Source organism: Terrapene carolina, unplaced genomic scaffold, assembly GCF_002925995.2.
Source record: "Terrapene carolina triunguis isolate 2854851 unplaced genomic scaffold, T_m_triunguis-2.0 Scaffold84, whole genome shotgun sequence".
NCBI classification, from domain to species: domain Eukaryota; kingdom Metazoa; phylum Chordata; order Testudines; family Emydidae; genus Terrapene; species Terrapene triunguis.
Window position 1 is genome coordinate 21,685,382 of NW_020664435.1, and position 17,991 is coordinate 21,703,372.

A 17,991-nucleotide genomic window follows, 5' to 3' on the forward strand; every position below is an offset into this window, starting at 1 on the left:
CTTTTTTTATTGCTGTTGTTATGATTGTCTGAATAGTTTCCTGAAACAAGTTCCCTTTCTTTTTAGGTGTGTTACACCTGAATTCATGCTCCTGTTTTATTTTCTACCTAAAGCTATTAAAAATGGCTATGGAAATATACTGCTAAAATTCATCTCGTTTTTTAAAAAATTGGAGGGATAAAAAGCTTTTCTTGCTGGTTGCAAGATGACTGACTGGAAAACCAATTATTATTATTCATTTAAATATTATAGTAAGAGACAATTAGAATTTCATACAGTTCTATTTTCTTTATCTGATATATTCCTTCAGGCATTTCACAGATACCTTGCAAGAGATAGACCGGAACCAAGGGATTCTTACATCACGTTGTTATTTGTCAGAGGGCTGTTCTACACTGGGAACTTACATTGGTCTAGTTATGTCTCTGAGGGGTGTGAAAAATCCACAGCTGGAGAGACGTAGCTATGCTGACTTAACCCCCAGTGTAGACAGTGTTAGGCCTATGGAAGAATTTCTTCCATTAACCTAGCTACTACCTCTCGGGGAGGTGGGTTAACTAGAGCAATGGGAGAACGCTCCTGTTGCTGTAGTGAGTGTCTACAATGAAGCTGTTGCAGCTGTGCCACTGTAGCATTTTAAGTGTAGATATACCCTTAAATTTACTGAGGAAATGCAAAACTATTGTGAGTCACATTATAGCAGGGATTGGCAACCTTTGGCCCGCGGCCCGCCAGGGTAAGCACCCTGGCGGGCCTGGCAAGTTTGTTTACCTGCCATGTCCGCAGGTTCGGCCAATCGCGGCTCCCACTGGCCGCGGTTCGCTGCCCCAGGCCAGTGGGGCGGCGGGAAGCGGTGGCCAGCACATCCCTCGGCCCGCACCACTTCCCGCAGCCCCTGTTGGCCTGGAGCGGTGAACTACGGCCAGTGGGAGCCACGATTGGCGGACGCGGCAGGTAAACAAACTGATCCCTGCATTACAGCATTGTTGCTCCTATCTTCTGTAATCAGCCAAATAGACTTTAAAGAAGTCTCACAGCTGACATGTTACACTTTGTTGTTTTTTTCCTTCCCTAAATTGAACAAGAAGGAAAAGAAAGGGGAGGGGGGAATCTAAAATAATTGTATCAGGTTACTTTCTCTGTTGCCCCATAAAATTCTCAATTTCATACTCCTGCTTATGGTGCTTATATGTCAGTACTGAGGTATATGAGTATAAATAGTTTGGGTTTACCCCCTGCCCACTACTGTGTTACAGTGTTCTGGTCTGGTTTTCCTCTTCTAAATTGCTGTCTGCTACATTTAATTGTGTAATCATACCATATTTTAATTACTCAGAGCTTGGAAGAAGAAAACTTTTTCCTATGTATTTTACATGTGAACTCTTATTTTTAAATAATATCTTCAGAGTTATTCTGGAGCATTTGCATGGTATGAGTCATACCCTAGGTCAAAATTTAGAACCATTTATGTTAACTATGTGTTCCTAAACTGAACATGATAAACAACTTCTCTACACTGAGCCTGGCACCTTTGCAATGCCCACCAAATTCAAGGAAGAATAATTTAATAGTGAAATTTGTGTATAGGAGGCTGCTAGATTCTAGAGGTTTGGACACTTTGCGCTGCTTGAGCAGTACAAATAGAACATAATCTAGTCACGTGGGAATTTCCCCTGCAGTGCTGTCTCCTATGCCATCCTCACCCCTTACATCCCTGTGCTAGGAGATGGTGTAGAGTTCTAACACAATTCTGAGTTGGTTCGTGGTCCTTTAGGGAGTGTAATATAGCCTAAGGGCTGCTTAACTTACATCAGGGCCAGTACAGCTTGACATTCAGGGAGTCATAAACCTCAGTCCATGCTTTGTGATGAGTGTAGCTTGGCTCAGGGGAGAATCTGTCCCCTAATTTTGCTTTCCAGTCCTAATATTCTTGCCTTTCAAGTCCTCAATAATTAGATGTGCTCAGCTGCTTGAAGGGTATGAGGGGAGAAGAAGGGTGTTTTGGGAGAGTGCCGTTTCATGCTGATAGGAAAGCAAATGGAATTCCAGTCACTTGTCTTCATCTGAAAACTTGTGGATATAACATAGAGCCTTGTTACTGCAGGGTTCTGTATGTGTGTAAAAATTGGAACAAATAAATGGGAGATGCACACATCTGTAAGGGATTTAACTCCCTGGCCCTCCATCTCCCACCCTTCAAAAGACAAAAGGGACAATGAAAATGCCAATTCTTCCACTGCTAGGTACCCAGCTCCACATACTTGTGAAGTTTACTATTAAACTATTTCCATAATTCCCTTTAGAAATCAAGGCCTCATCAGCAACTTTTCATAACTTTTCATAACTTTAACTTCTGATCATCAAAGTTCAGTACCTGATGGTGTGGCAAGTCTATCTAGTTATGGCCATATCTATCTAGACTCATGAAAGTCCATAAATTACTGGAGTCTGGCATAGTGTGAACAGGGTAGGCTTCCCAGCATAACTGTGCCAAAGCGCCTCAGTCCTAACCTACACAACTATTAAGGTGCCAGAGCTGTGAATAGGATTGTAAGGACGCAAAATGTGGTTAAACTAGACAAAATATTTTGTTGTTTAGACCATTAATATGTTAATTATACTCTTAAATATAATAAAAACAAATTTGTTCTTGTTTTAATTGCTGCAGTGTAGTGATTATGACCTGGATTACGGGACAGAATGTTTGCACTTGGCTCTAAAATACTGTAAAACGAATGCCAAACTTATTGAAGGATCGCCTGACCTCTGGAAGGTAAGAGCAATATTGATTTTCTTTTATTTATATTTTTGGCAAAAACACCACAGCAGCTAAAATATCAGATAATTACAAAATATTAAAATTCCTTAAGATGTTACAGTAATTATGCCTTTGTTTTACAAGTTTAAAAATTCTAAAAACTTGGGTATGGTTTATAACAGTTGATGGGTAATGTATAAATATAAAAATTGGAGGTATTTAAAGAAATAATTCTTACCCAATTAAAGGTTGTAGAAAGAAATTATTCCTGTATTTGCAGTTCTTCGTGTAGATTGTCAGTACAGAGTCACACTCTTGAGGTCTGCTGGCTTGGAACCCTTTGGAAAGTTCTGAATATGGTGAGGCTTCATGGAGTTCACCTTAAGCTTTGCAACATTCCATGAGAGGTCATATCAAGAGGTGTGACCCCCAGATGCACCCTTGGGTCCTTTTAATTCTTCAGACTCTTGACTAGACTCCACAAGAGTGGGGATGGAAGCTGGTGAGTGTGCATTTGTGCCAACAAGGAACTTGAAAGAGTTCCATTTAAGATGGGTTGCTTCTTTCTGCTTACTTTATTGCCAATACAGATTCCCATCCTTAGGAAATTGATAAGCAGAAACAACTTTCTAAGGAGCTGGTTTTGAGGAGAAAACTTGGGGCCTGATCCAGTGCCCATTAAACTCAGTGGAGAGATTCCAGTTGACTTCAGTGGGTACTGAACAGTGACTGGGACTGCACTCCTGAAGTAAGCATCCGATTTGGAAACCATATTAAGAGAGCAAAGCTGCATAATGATGTGGATTGAGCTCCCAGGTAGCGGCTCTCTATGTTTATTTGGGTATATAGGTGGAATAAAACGGTAGCTGTCCCAAATTCTAGGTGCCCTTAACAGCTATTTAAAATGTAGCAGCCCTATAATATATAGTAGTAACTAATTAAACAGTACAGTAAGATGAGGGGAAAGTATCTCAGCCTCCTTAAATACTGTCCCCCCAAAAAAGTCTTCATCCACAAAAACCACAATAAAAAGACTGAAGGTCAACACATTTGAGCTATTGCACATAAGTGAGAAACAAGTTCCAAAGCGATAGGGTCTTTTGGATAACTGCTTGACAGCAACCTCCTTTCTTTCATATCAAAGGGACTCAATTTTGACTGCCTCAATCGATCACAACCTTCACAGTGTAACATGGGCAGAGAGGTTGTCTCTCAGACAAATATCAGGCCATTTAAGGCTTTATAGGTAAATGCAAACTCCTTAAACTCAGTCAGAAACCAACAGGCAACCAATGCAGACCACAGAGCACCAATACAATATGTTGTAAGGTTCCCTGCTTAAACATGCATTCTGTCACTTTCTGAATAGAGTTCAGATGCAGTCCCAAGTACACCATTATAATCTAGTCTTAAAGTCACCAAGAAGTGATTGACACAAGCAAGGTACACATGGGAAAGAGAAGTCTTTGCTGCCACAAAGTACCAAAAAACCCCAATAGATTTATGAACATTTAGGAGTCCTCAGATTTTTTTATTTTTTTTTTATTTTGAACAGATGCAGTTAGTATTCATAGATGATATGGGCTCATTGAGCTTGGTTCCCCATTCAAGGAGCTCAGATGCCTTTCTAGGCTCCTTAGTCTTGACTTCATTTTGACTAGGGGAACTTGCCCAAGCACACCATCCATTTATGGTGCCAAAAAGAGAGATCACTCACAGTAGATATTCATAATAGGATCCTCCCTCTCCTTTCATACATGCTTTGACCAGCAGTGACATGGTTAATAATTCTGACCTTCACATTATTATTATTTAGCATCTATTGAGTTACTATCTCCTTGAGTTGAAGAGGAGCAAATCATGCCTGTTGGCGCCAGGGCCACCCAGAGGATTCAGGGGGTCTGGGGTCTTCGGTGGCGGGGGTCCTTCCGCTCCAGGTCTTCGGGACACTTCGGCGGCGGGTCCCCGGAGCAAGTGAAGGACCCGCTGCCAAAATACCGCCGAAGACCCAGAACGGAATGAGCCCCGCCGCCGAATTGCCGCCGAAGACCTGGAGTGGAAGAAGCTCCGGGTCTCCGGCAGCGGGTCCTTCACTCGATCTGGGTGTGTTCGGCGGCACTGAAGGACCTGCTGCCGAAGACCCGCCGAAAACTCTCATGGGGGCCCCTGCGGGGTCCGGAGCCTGGGACAAATTGCCCCACTTGCCCCCCCCTCTGGGCAGCCCTGGTTGGCACTATTGTTTTAGGCTCCCTACAATCTCTGGCAGATGTCGCTGCTTTGGTGACACATGGGTTGCTTTTTGGAGGTTTCCTTTCAACCATAAGGATTAAAGATATAGTTTTTTTTAAAATGAAATCTGATAATCTGGAGAACAAGATGACATCTTAAGAGGTGGTGGGATGGTGTACCTGTTCTTTTGAGTCACCAACTTGAGCCCTGTGTAATTTATAGGGACTTTTAACATCCAAGTTGATTGACTTGTTAGAAACCACTCTACAAACTTAATAGGGATACTTTGTTGTCTGTTGATATTCCAATGATTCTTATGTTGTCGTCTTATGATTTCCACCAAACCCATCTTCATAGTTGTGATAAATGAGGGAGGGGAGGTAGCTCCCTTTTATGGACACCCAGCCAGCCAGTTAGCTATAAAGTCTCTCTTGGTGGCTGTACTCTGCTTGCTTTACCTGTAAAGGGTTAAAAAGTCCCCCGGGTAAAGGAAAGGGAGTGGGCACCTGACCAAAAGAGCCAATGGGAAGGCTAGAACTTTTTAAAATGCGGGGAAAAAACTACCCCTTTGTCTCTGTTGTTCTCCAGGAAAGAGGGGAACAGGGAGCAGTTATGCTATCAGAAGCTTTAAGCCAGGTATGATCATAAATCATCAGATCATACCTAAAACTACTTATTTGGAACCCCCAGATGTGTAAGTAGATCAGAAATGGTTTTAAAAAGATGCGATTAGGTTTATTTCTCTTTATTTCTTATGGCTAGTGGACTCCTCTGTGCTAACCCCAGATGCTTTTGTTTGCTTGTAACATTTAAGCTGAACCCCCAAGAAAGCTATTTTGGAATTTTTGGAATTGCTCTTTTAGAATCTAGCAAAAGCCTAAGTTCCAGATGTATTTTCTTTCTTTTTGTTTTTAATAAAATTTACCTTTTTTTAAGACCAGGATTGCATTTTTGGTGTCCTAAGAGGTATGTGCATATGTTGTTTAATTAGCTGGGGGCAACAGCTAATTTCCTTTGTTTTCTTTCTCAGCTCTTCCCCCGAGGAGGAAGGGCTTGAGTGTACTCCACAGGGAGGAATTCCCAATTGCGCCTTCCTGGGTCCCAAGGGGTTTTTTGCATTTGTGTGGCGGCAGCATCTACCCATCCAAGGTCAGAGAGAAGCTGTAACCTTGGGAGTTTAATACAAGCCTGGAGTGGTCAATATTAATTTTTAGAATCCTTGCAGGCCCCACCTTCTGCACTCGAAGTCCCAGAGTGGGGATTCAGCCTTGACAATAGTAAATATAATTATTACTTTGGTGATTTTGATCAATCTGTATCCTTTTGTTTAAGTTTCCCCATTTTCCTTTAGCACCTCAATTATTTTCTCCTGCTCTGATATCTGGGTTTTAGTGGAGGGTGTATCAACATGCCCTGCATTGCAGTCAGCAAGATCTGAAACTTCTTTGATGGAGATCTCTTCAAACACTTATTTTATTGTGAAATCCACTGTTTACCATGTCTGATGATGACTGTAGATCCTTCGCTATTGTCTAGGGTGACCAGATGAGAATTCCTAAATATCGGGACCGCCGCAGGGGGAGCGCCTTTTCAATTGTTACACTCACCCGTCCGAGTCTTTGGTGGCACTTCGGCGGAGGGTCCTTCAGTCGCTGACGGTCTTCGGCGGCACTTCGGTGGAGGGTCCTTCAGTCGCTGACGGTCTTCGGCGGCATTTCGGCAGCGAGTAATAAACCTTGCCGCCAAAGAAGGATGTACCCACCGCCGAAGTGTACCAATTGAAAAGGCACTCCCCCTGCTGGTCACCGCCACCTAAGCAACAAGGGGGGGCGGGGAAGTGCCGAAACAAAATATTGGGACAAACGTACTTCGGTCGGGACGCGGGACAAACTGCTTGATATTGGGACAGTCCCAATTTTATCAGGACGTCTGGTCACCCTACTGTTGTCAAGGTTGGTGTGGATTCAGATGTCCAAGACTGTACCCCTGCAGCTTAAAGATATCATTGTTGGTTTTGGGTTTTGTGAGGCATTATTCCTCGAGTCTTTTCATCTCTCAGAGTAGCTATTGTATTTTTGTATGTTGCAATTTTTCATCAGTCTTTATTATTTTAGGATTCATAAGTATGTTGCTAGGTCTGGAGCCAGTTCAAAACACATCATCCATCTTGGACAGTAAATTTCCACCCAACGTTATTTCTACTAAGATAGTAGTAAGTCTAAGATGAAAAGGTAATTTGTTGAACCTTAAGCACTACTTGTACAACTCTACCATTTTTAGAGCACAAACTTTCCTTACAAATTAACAGCAGAATCTAAGCCATTCCTTGTGCATTGGCTACATAAAATAAAAAATATTAAAATAATTTTTAGGGAGAATATTTTTTCAGAAGCACAAAGTCTCTACCATTTGTTTTCTTATTAATCCTCCCTAAAGAACAGATTCAGGCTCATACTTCAGGCTCAATCCTGAATTGTGCTCATCATCTTGCAGAATTGTCCTCAGCTATATATTAAGATCTACATTAGCCTGTTACACACAGTGAATGTTTATTTTATTATGGTTACTGGCTTTTCTCTGAAGCTTTTTGGTGCTCTGATGAGTTATATTACACATGCCAAGAACTGATATGTCTCCAGAGAGATCAACATCAGTCTTCTTACTTCCAACAGAGAAAAAGAACTCCACCCTAATGAAGGAGAACTGACACAATAATGATGCTTCAAAGGGTTCTTGAAATTTCAGAGTATCTGGAATAGAATATCTTCAGCCTATTATCCCTCCTACGATGGGAAACAGTTTTTAAAGTAATTAAAAATGCTGAGACAGACACTCACTCTCTCTCTCTTTCTCTGTCTCTGCTCCACACATTTTTTGTAGAGGTTTCTAGGTCCTTAGTAAGCCACAATCCATCAACTGATATTCCTTCAGAACACCTTTCTTTTGCCATAATCTTCAGTATCTATCTTTGGATTCTGTCTGAGAGAAATTGTCCTTTTTCCATTCTTTAATTCTTGCCAATGTGTAGTAGTGTGGGCCAATCTCAAGGTACTCACCCAAAGGCTGCTACACTAAACAGATGATGAAATATAGAGCTGCTACTAACAGAGAGAGGTACATTAGTAAGCCATCTCTTCCATCCCACCTCTTGAGATCAGGGTGACTGAATCTAAAAGTCTTAGGAAGATTCCTTATCTGTTGTTGCCTCAGAGCAGTTCTGCCATCCTGCCATCACCCTTTAATTATTTGAAATGCTATCTACATCCCATTAAGTATGGCTTAACCCAGGGGTTGGCAACCTTTCAGAAGTGGTGTGCCGAGTCTTCATTTATTCACTTTAATTTAAGGTTTTGCATGCCAGTAATACATTTAACATTTTTAGAAAGTCTCTTTCTATAAGTCTATAATATATAACTAAACTATTGTTGTATGTAAAGTAAATAAGGTTTTTAAAATGTTTAAGAAGCTTCATTTAAAATTAAATTAAAATGCAGAGCCACTGGACAGGTGGCCAGGACCTGGGCACTGAAAGTGCCACTGAAAATCAGCTCGCGTGCCGCCTTCGGCATCCGTGCCATAGGTTGCCTACCCTCGCTTAACCTGATGCAATCACAGAAAAGGTGATTTTTACATGCATATAGTACTGTTCCTTTTAATTACTTCGGGTTGTTTCACCTGCCTGTTATCTATATCATGATTGCTTATGTTTAATAACTACTCATGGCAAAGCTTTTAAATGTGAGCACTGTCTTTTTGCTACCTTTGTTCTATAAATGCTTTATGTATTATTAATTTTATTTTCAAGTTTGCGACATATTCATTTTTGGAGTGAGAATCATTCACAAAGCTGACAACAATTACGAGAGAGATCAGCAGAGCGAAATAATTTAATCAGAAAAATGTGAATTGTATTGGGAATTGCTTAAGAACATTTTACTAGATTCCCAAAAGGCCACAAATCCACAATCAGGGAAGACCACCATGCTGGTTTTAAAACAGACCTGGCTTAAAGGGCAAGCGAAGGCAGCTATGAAAACATTATATGTATAAAACCAATCGAAGAAAGGGAAAGTTGATAGTAATTCATATAAATCAGAAGCTTGGAATTGTAAAAAATTGATAAGGGATGCAAAGGACACAAGGAGAAATCTATGTCCAGCAGAGTTAAAGGCAATAAGGAGGAGTTTTTAAAGTATATTAAGAACACTAAGAATCTTAGCAATGATATTGGTCTGTTATTAGATGGAAAAGGTAGAATTATCAGTAATAATACAGAAAAGGCAAAAATGTTCAATAACATTTCTGTTCTGTATTTGATTAAAAGCCAGATGATGTAAATATATCAGATGATGATGACATATTTTTCACTCTTACAGCAACTGACGATACTATACTGCAGCTATTATAGCTAGACATTTTAAAATCACAACTGGATAACTTGCATCTGCAAGCTTTAACAGAGCTGAAAGAGAAGATCTCTGGAACATTAATATTTATTTTTCAATAAGTCTTGGATCACTGAGGAAGTTCCAGAGAACTGAAAGAAAGCAAATATTGTGCCAATATTTAAAAAAGGGTAAATGGGATAACCCTGGTAATTATAGATTAATTATCCTGACAGTCCTAAACAAAAGAACACAATGTCTGATACAGGACTCTATTAATACAGAATTAAAGGAGGGTAATATAATGAATGGCAATCAACATGGATATATGGGCAATAGATCCCTTTCATAGAATTGTAGAAATATAGAACTGGAACGGACCATAGGAGGTTATCAAGTCTAGCCCCTGCAGTGAAGAAGGACCAAGAAAACCTAGACCATGTATTTGTGATAGAGATTCCACAACCTCTCTTGATAACCTATTACAGTATTTAGCTATTCTTATAGTTAGAAAGTTTTTCCTAATGTCTAACCTAAATCTCTCTTGCTGCAGATTAAGCCCATTACTACTTCTCCTATCTTCATGGACATGGAGAACAATTGATGACCATCCTCTTTTTATAACAGCCCTTAACATATTTAAAGGATGTTATCAGGTCGTTTCTCAGTCTCCTTTTCTCAAGACTAAACATGCCCAGTTTTTTTAACCTTTCCCCATAGGTCAGGTTTTCTAAACCTTTTATCATCTTTGTTGCTTTCCTCTGGACTCTCTCCAATTTGTTCACATCTTTCCTAAAGTGTGGTGCCCATAATTGGACACAGTACTGCAGCTGAGGCCTCACCAGTGCCTAGTAGAGCAGGACAATAACCTCCCATGTCTTACATATGACACTACGGTTAATATACCCCAGAATGATATTAGTTTTTTTTCACAGCTGCATCATACTGTTGACTCATATTCAGTTTGTGATCCACTATAACTCCCTGGTCCTTTTCAGCAGTACTACCACCTAGTCTAGATTATGAAAATCCCAGTATGAAACCATAGTGAAATATCTAGAGCAGGGTCGGCAATCTTTCAGAAGTGGTGTGTCGCGTCTTCATTTATTCACTCTAATTTAAGGTTTTGCATGCCAGTAATACATTTTAACGTTTTTAGAAGGTCTCTTTCTATAAGTCTATAATATATAACTAAACTATTGTTGTAGGTAAAGTAAATAAGGTTTTTAAAATGTTTAAGAAGCTTAATTTAAAATTAAATTAAAATGCAGAGCCCCCCGGACAGGTGGCCAGGACCCAGGCAGTGTGAGTGCCACTGAAAATCAGCTCGCGTGCCGCCTTTGGCACGCGTGCCATAGGTTGCCTACCCCTGATCTAGAGGATAACATGCTTGTTATGGCTCCCTAAAGAGTTACAAAACATGTGATAGTTTTAAATTAGCTCTAAACACATCTATATATTTAACAACAAAGTGTGATTCTATAGCATCTCTTGTGATTGTTGTAACTTATGTTCTCACATTTGCCAGTGGTATTTACTGTAATTAAGAAATTGACTATATCATTTGTTTATGATACTTCTAATATAAAGAATTGCCTTCAGGGCACTATTTTATTGGTTTTACATTCCTTCTTGCTCTGTTAAGTCTAATGAGGTTTTTCTGTCCTTTAGGTGACCTACAAGCGGGATCTGTATGCTGCTGAATCAATTATTAAGGGTATGTGTTTTTCCTTGTGACTGTCAATTCATATAATTCTCAAATCAAACCCAGAATTTAGAATAACACTATTTTAAATTTATCACCATAAGAAACAATAACCATACAACTGCTCTGGTTAGTTCTTTTAAAAATACCAACTTTGTTATTTATTATTTATATAGTTGTAGTGTTTATATCTATCTATCTATCTCTCTTTCTTCTCTATATATATATATGTTACTCATATTTGTAAAGATTAAAGAATATTTAGACTATAAAGAATATGTAGAATATTTGAAAAAATATTTGTGACTTTAGAGGTGAAAATGTTGTAAAAAGATATGGCTATTTATTATACTAACAAGACAGTTAATTTATAACTTTTATATTGAGTACACACAAAGGTCAGTTTAAAATTTATAGAATGTTGGCATATATTTTTGTATATTTAGTGCTTTATACTGTACAGACTTATTCCAAAACATTATTAGTAGTACAAACTGCCCTGCTTGACTGTTCTATGATTACTGTATTTTTCCTCTCTTTCTTGCCACCAATATTTAAAGGGAAACTGACAGGTAACATTTAATGTGAAACCCAGATTTTTGTAAAAACAAGAATTTGCAAAATCTAAGTCCATTAGGAATGGTTCCACAAATTTTGTTTAAAATTTTATTTTATTGTTTTTGAAAAAACAAATAACAATGTATGGTTTAGGCGTAAAATATTGCTGCACTGTATTAGTGCATGAGAACTCTAATGTGAAATTAACTGGAATTTGTGACCTGGTAAAATCAGGAAGAAGATCAGATGATATAACTAGATAACAATATTCCTTTTAATTCCTGTATTTCGTGCATAGGTATTATGTTTATGCTTATGCTATAAATTCAAAGATAGAAAGTAATAAAAATGAGGTGTCCATGCTAAAAGAAATGCAAAAATTAACCAGATGATACAATACTGAAAAGTAATTAGATTTTTTTTTCAGTTTGAATAATATAGATCCAAATCCCACAAGCCCTTGTGCACATGCTTAACTTTAAGTATATGAGTACACCGACTGACTTTAGCGGCAGTTCTCATATGCTTGCAGTTAAGAACAAGTGTGTTTGTGGGATCAAAGTCAAACTGGGGCAATAAACTGGTAACAGAACAGTAGTTAAGCATTATATAATCAGTGGTCACATCCTTAGCTGGCATAAGGTGGTAGAGTTCCGTTGATGTGAATGAAGCTATGCCAATTTATGCCAGCTGAGAAGCTGGCCACAGACAAAGCCTGCAAGCTCTCCGTGAGAGGAATTCACATTAAAATCAATAGAGTGTGTATAGTACAGGGCTCGTGATTTTTACCTTAATATGTTTTGTTTTGATACTGAATTTATAAACATCCACTTAACAAAGAAGCATTATACTTTTGTCACTCAAACTTGTTGAGCCCACCCAAGGCTGCTCTGCGTGCTCAGACTGATATAAATTATTTAAGTGGTTAGAAATGCCAAGAGTAACATAGCTGAACTAGATTTACATAAACAATACAAGCAGTCCAAAACCATACTTAATTTAATAGGCTGACCATATCTTGGCTAAAGAATCAATATTTAGTTTTAAAAACCCACCATACCCAAGTCTCCATATTATGTTTTTCTAAGGGCAGGTCTTCACTACGGGGGGAGGGTCGATTTAAGATACGCAAATTCAGCTACCCGAATAGCGTATCTGAATTCGACGTATCGGAGCCGACTTACCCCGCTGTGAGGACGGCGGCAAAATCGACCTCCGTGGCTCCCAGTCGACGGCGCTTACTCCCACCTCCGCTGGTGGAGTAAGAGCGTCGATTCGGGGATCGATTGTCGCGTCCCCACGAGACGCGATAATTCGATCCCTGAGAGATCGATTTCTACCCGCCGATTCAGGCGGGTAGTGTAGACCTAGCCTAATTTTCCACTCATCCTGCACCATTTCACCCTTAACTATCCCATTTATTACAAATGTATAATGGCAATTTATCCAAAAACTGTCACTTTAAATTATGTCTGTCTTCATTTTTACTGCCTTTAACAAAATTTTAAAGTGAACTATACTTTATTTTTTGCATTGAACATGTAGGACCAGCATGTTGTACTGCATCAATGGAACTACTTATATGACTTAGAGCTACTAGTTTGAGTGAGGGTTTTCAGAATCTACCAACATTTTGTATGTTTCAAAGTTTTTTAAATACAGTTAAAATATAACCCTATTGAATTATAAAAGATAGCATTAATTTTCTTTCAGTGACTTTTGTGATGTTTTGTGATTTGTGGCTAAAGAATATTTAATAATTTTGTGCTAAATCATGGCTTTACCATAAGCCCGGAGTAAGAGGCCGCACACTGTTGAGCAACCCAGAAGAAGACTATGATTTTCTGTGGTTTCTCCACTGCTCTGGGAGGGAGCAAACTGCACCTGATCCAGATCCAGTGCAACGCACACCACCTGACACACTGGTGCAGCTTTGCTGTCATGCACATCAGGGACGGGAGCCTCTTACGATGTAGTGGCTCTTCAGAGTCTGTTTTCCCCCGTCCTGCTGCTACTCGTGATACAGGTAGTTGGTGCCTCCTTACTCCTTTGGGCCACTGTTCAAAACAGGCCATGATTTACACACACGCTAAAAGTTCTGTAGTGCACATCGTCTGTCACAGACGACATCCTTGACCTTTAAGCAATGCTAATGCTTTTCTTTTAACTCAGTTAGGCAGTAAGGAAATCCATTTAAGTTATGGCGAAGGTATGCATTCTGATGAGAATAATTTGGAGAAGTCTTCACTTTCTGACTGCAGATGGCATCTTTTTGCTTTGAGTTATGATCTTGGATAAACAAATCTTTAAAGAGTTTATTCTTTATGAGCCAAAATGTCAAATTTATACTTATGGCTGTGCACAGCTTGTCTAAGGAATAGTTTTCTTTTTAATACACTTTTCCAGTGATGGTCTCATGGACTTTCTGGACAATGATTTATTTTGCTGTTTTATTTATTACAGGATACTCTTGCATTTCTATAATTTTTCTTTGATTAATTGCCTAATTGTAATTTAATATAATTAAATAAAAGAAAAATTGTTGTAAAGATAAGTACTTGGCTGTAGAATATTGTGTGAAAGAAGTCACAATTCATCATCCGACTGTAATTAGGTGACTTATTCCTTAGTCATCCACGTTACAAATGTAATTCTACCTATGCAAGAAAAGCTAACAAGTCCCAAATGCTTCAGAAGAGCAGAACTAGGTTTTCAGCTGCTGGCTAAATGAGACTTGATGATAGACAAATTCCAGCCCACTAAACTGAACTCTGATGTAGGTAAGGAAAACACAAATGTAGCATTCATATTCAGAGCAGTGCAGTGCAATATATAAATAGCTTCATGAATCACTATCTTCTGAAACTGTTTTCTTAAAACATACTTATTTATTTTCTCACTTCCTTAAGTCACAAAACCCCAGTATCATTCATTTTATAAACAGTAACATTAATGCTTTTCTTTAGTTCAGCAGGTATGAACTTGCAGAGTATGCAGACAAGGTGGCACATGTCTATTTTTTAATAGCCTATAAGTAAGGAAACCTCATCTTGTAGTCAGGCTGACTCATTTAGAAATGAGATCTGGATAATACAAAATATCCTAAAAAATCTCTATTAGGACTACTGCCCCTAGGGTAAGTATCTTTGAACTCTAGTTCAAACATGTAAACTTTAAAAGTAGCTTCTCAACAAGAATTTTGTAATTTAGAGCCTGATTTTTTTTTAATTAACAGAGCCCTGCTTCTGTAACTACTTTTGCATGCATGCTTATCAATGTGTACATGCAGATTGTGCATTCCATATGCACAGTTGGGTGGATAGACACCTGCTTATCCATGTATGGGGCCAAATCCCAATTTTGGAGATATGTACAAATGTAGTGACAGACTTCTAGCCTCAGTTTATGGAAATCAGGAATTATATTCCATATTATATGGAGAGCACATATGAAAGGTTCTGAAAAACACTTCTGTGAGTTCTGTTTTTATCAAAGGGCATATGTAGATGATGCAGGATTATCAGTCAGGGCTAGGAAGGCAGGGCAGACCCTAACCAATGTCATGTTTCCACTATGTGGCAATGGGTGCCCATAATAATCACGGCTGAATGGAAGCAAACTCTTCCTTGTCTGCCACCACAAATATTGCTCCCTCTCTTCTTTATATGCTAATGATAGTATGCACAGTGTTGAGTGTGATGATTGTTTTTGTGTGCATAGAGTTATGTGTTTGTTAAGTGGGCAATCATAGGTTTGGTTTGGTTTGTTGTGTTCTATGAAGAACTATGGACCTTTGAAGAAAGTTTATATCCACAGACTGGACACCTAATGGCAGTCATTCCGTCCCCGTCCTCCCCTCTCCGTCTGCACAGATAGAAACCCTTCTTCCATGAGAGAGTGATACCTTGGAAGTTCTGCATGATGAACCATACCAAGTTTCCAGAGTAGTTTATCCACTCTTGTGTGCTTTTCTGTGGTAAGGGAAAGCACATAAGAAATTAGCTTGACGTGTTGCAGCCACAGCATGGACATTCTGTTGAATTCATTGTAGAATTGAGAGTAGAACACAGGTTAGCTAACGATATGTGCTTGTAAAGGGGAAGCATTTCAGTGATGGCTTGAGGGGGGCCATGTCATGCAAATATTTTGAAAAAGAAAGTGTGTGTGTTTGTGTAATTAAAAAAAAGTTATGCTTAAAAGCTGAAGACTGCTGTTTGCCATTAAAAAGATTGATAAGGTATTAATCTTCATTCAGGTTTGTTTGTAGATTTGCAAGAATCTAACTAGTTTTTACCAACTTCACCTTTACGCTTGACTTAGCCATTGCTCAAATGATAGAGTGCCATGGGTTTGTGTATATATACACACACAAACATTTTATTTAAAAGATTGGGTATGATTCTAGAGAGGAGGTGATGAAAGATGTCACTGAATAATCTGTGCTGAAGCATTCTATGAATGACAGTACCTCAGCGCAAAGGGGTCAGGTTAAGATTGAAGTTTCAGTGTTAACCTAGATTTTTTTGCTTTTGTAGATTTCTTGCCTTTGTAGATTATTTAATTTTTCCCTCCTTTTTAATTTTTCAGACTTCGTGTACCTCAGTCTGCAGGCTATAATTTCCATAATTTTTTCACACTTTCCTAAGCACTTCACAAGATGTTCTTTCAAGTTGCTGAAAGCATCATTTTTTTTAGTGAAAACAGAGATTGCATGTATTTTTTCACAGCAAGTTTTAAAAATAAATCTGTATGAATTCTATTTGCCCTGAAGTTAATTGAACACTGAATGATCTTAAATGCCTAATATGCTGCATTACATACTGTTCCAGCAAGAACGATGAATTCTCATAATGTTGATAGGTCCATGGCAGTGAAACTAGGAAGTTTGCAGCTCAGATTTCTCAGCATTTGGGTAATACAAACAAAAGTCACTGTTAATTCATAACCCTGTAATGACATCTTTGCAGGGAAGGGGAAATGATCATTCTTGATATGTGTAAACACTCCTGTAAAAATGCAGGTGTATTTCTGTGAATTCTTATTTTACTTACAGTTGCTGTTAGAAGAATGTGGGAGTGGAACTGCCTTTTATTTTGAGTGAATCGTACATTTGTATACAATTTTTTAAAATATTTTATTCAGTTCCATCCCTAATACATTGTAGACAGGTGAACCATAGTAGTGCAAATTTCTTTTCTTTGCATTTATAATGATAGCTTTGTGTTGTACTTCGTAGCTTTCACAGTTTAGGGCAACTGCACCTGTATTGCTTCCCTATGGTCTACCAAGGGCATGCAGTTTTAGGCTTTTGTCTCCCAGCCATTACCTCTCTTGGGCGGAGACCTGTGTCTCTCTGCCTCCTGACTGGGGTTTTTCCTACCTACATTGTGATATCCCCAGCAAGCCAGACTGCCTAAAAAGCCATCATCTGCATTTAGCTTTCTCTCCAGAGGCTATGCCCAGTATATTGCCTGCAGTTATAAGTTACCACACAGCTACTTATAAGCAAGCACGTTTATTCTTAAGGTGAAAATATTACAGAGAAAACATATTAAAACAATAAGAGAACCTACATGCATGCAAAAAAGCTTACCAGAGGTCACCTCAATTCCAGTCTCGGGCTCTGGTAGGTGTAGGTCTTTCAAAATGCATAAGTTGTTTTTTCCTGTGGTTACAAGTTCATAACTGTCTCAGAATCAGAACAACAAGGAATAGTTCCGTCTTTCCTTTATACAGCTTGGGCCTTTGAGCTGGGCCTCATGTAATTGGTGATCAGCAGACAAAGCCCCCCCTTCTGAGGATGTATCTTCAAAAGACTGAGTTTTTGCATAACCAGAGGTGGGGAATTTGCATTCACCTCTCCGCAAATATTCCTCAGGAAAACCCAACAGTTTTTGTTTCAAAAGTCCATTGTTGCCTGGCACATTGTTCAATATAGTCCTTTGAACCGCCAGGTGTCGCATCTGTCACATATTCCACATCAAGAGATTACACACAATCCAGGCCCACAATAATGACTGCACCACACTTAAAGTGGGATGAACAGTTTCAATTAAGGCCAGCAACACAAACTGGGATGAGGTGGGACATACCTCATCACACACTCTGGTTGGAGTGGATGATGCCAAGGGGGCCAGGAGTTCTTACGACTCAGGCCCCTCCCGAGCTTGTTCATATCACAGCAAGTTTGGGAGGGGCCTGAGTCATGTAATAATATTTGCTGGGCATTTAATGATGGTGGCTGTTTTTGCAACATCTGTAAATTCAGGCACGTTTGTGAGGCATGTTTTGGGACCCATTCAGCCCGTTCTTGCCAGAGCGGTAAGGGATGATCACAAGGAGGAAACAGGACTGGG

The 17,991-nt window shown here is 39.2% G+C and overlaps 1 protein-coding gene across 1 annotated transcript in view; it reads left to right on the forward strand.

The window, feature by feature from the left end:
- CRPPA (CDP-L-ribitol pyrophosphorylase A) overlaps positions 1-17,991 on the forward strand; it is a 181,238-nt gene that overhangs the window by 72,861 nt on the left and 90,386 nt on the right. Inside the window, exons 4-5 of the mRNA XM_026649427.1 lie at positions 2,669-2,773; positions 11,044-11,089. Coding sequence (XP_026505212.1) covers positions 2,669-2,773; positions 11,044-11,089 — 151 coding nt within the window. The remainder of the gene's footprint in view (positions 1-2,668; positions 2,774-11,043; positions 11,090-17,991) is intronic.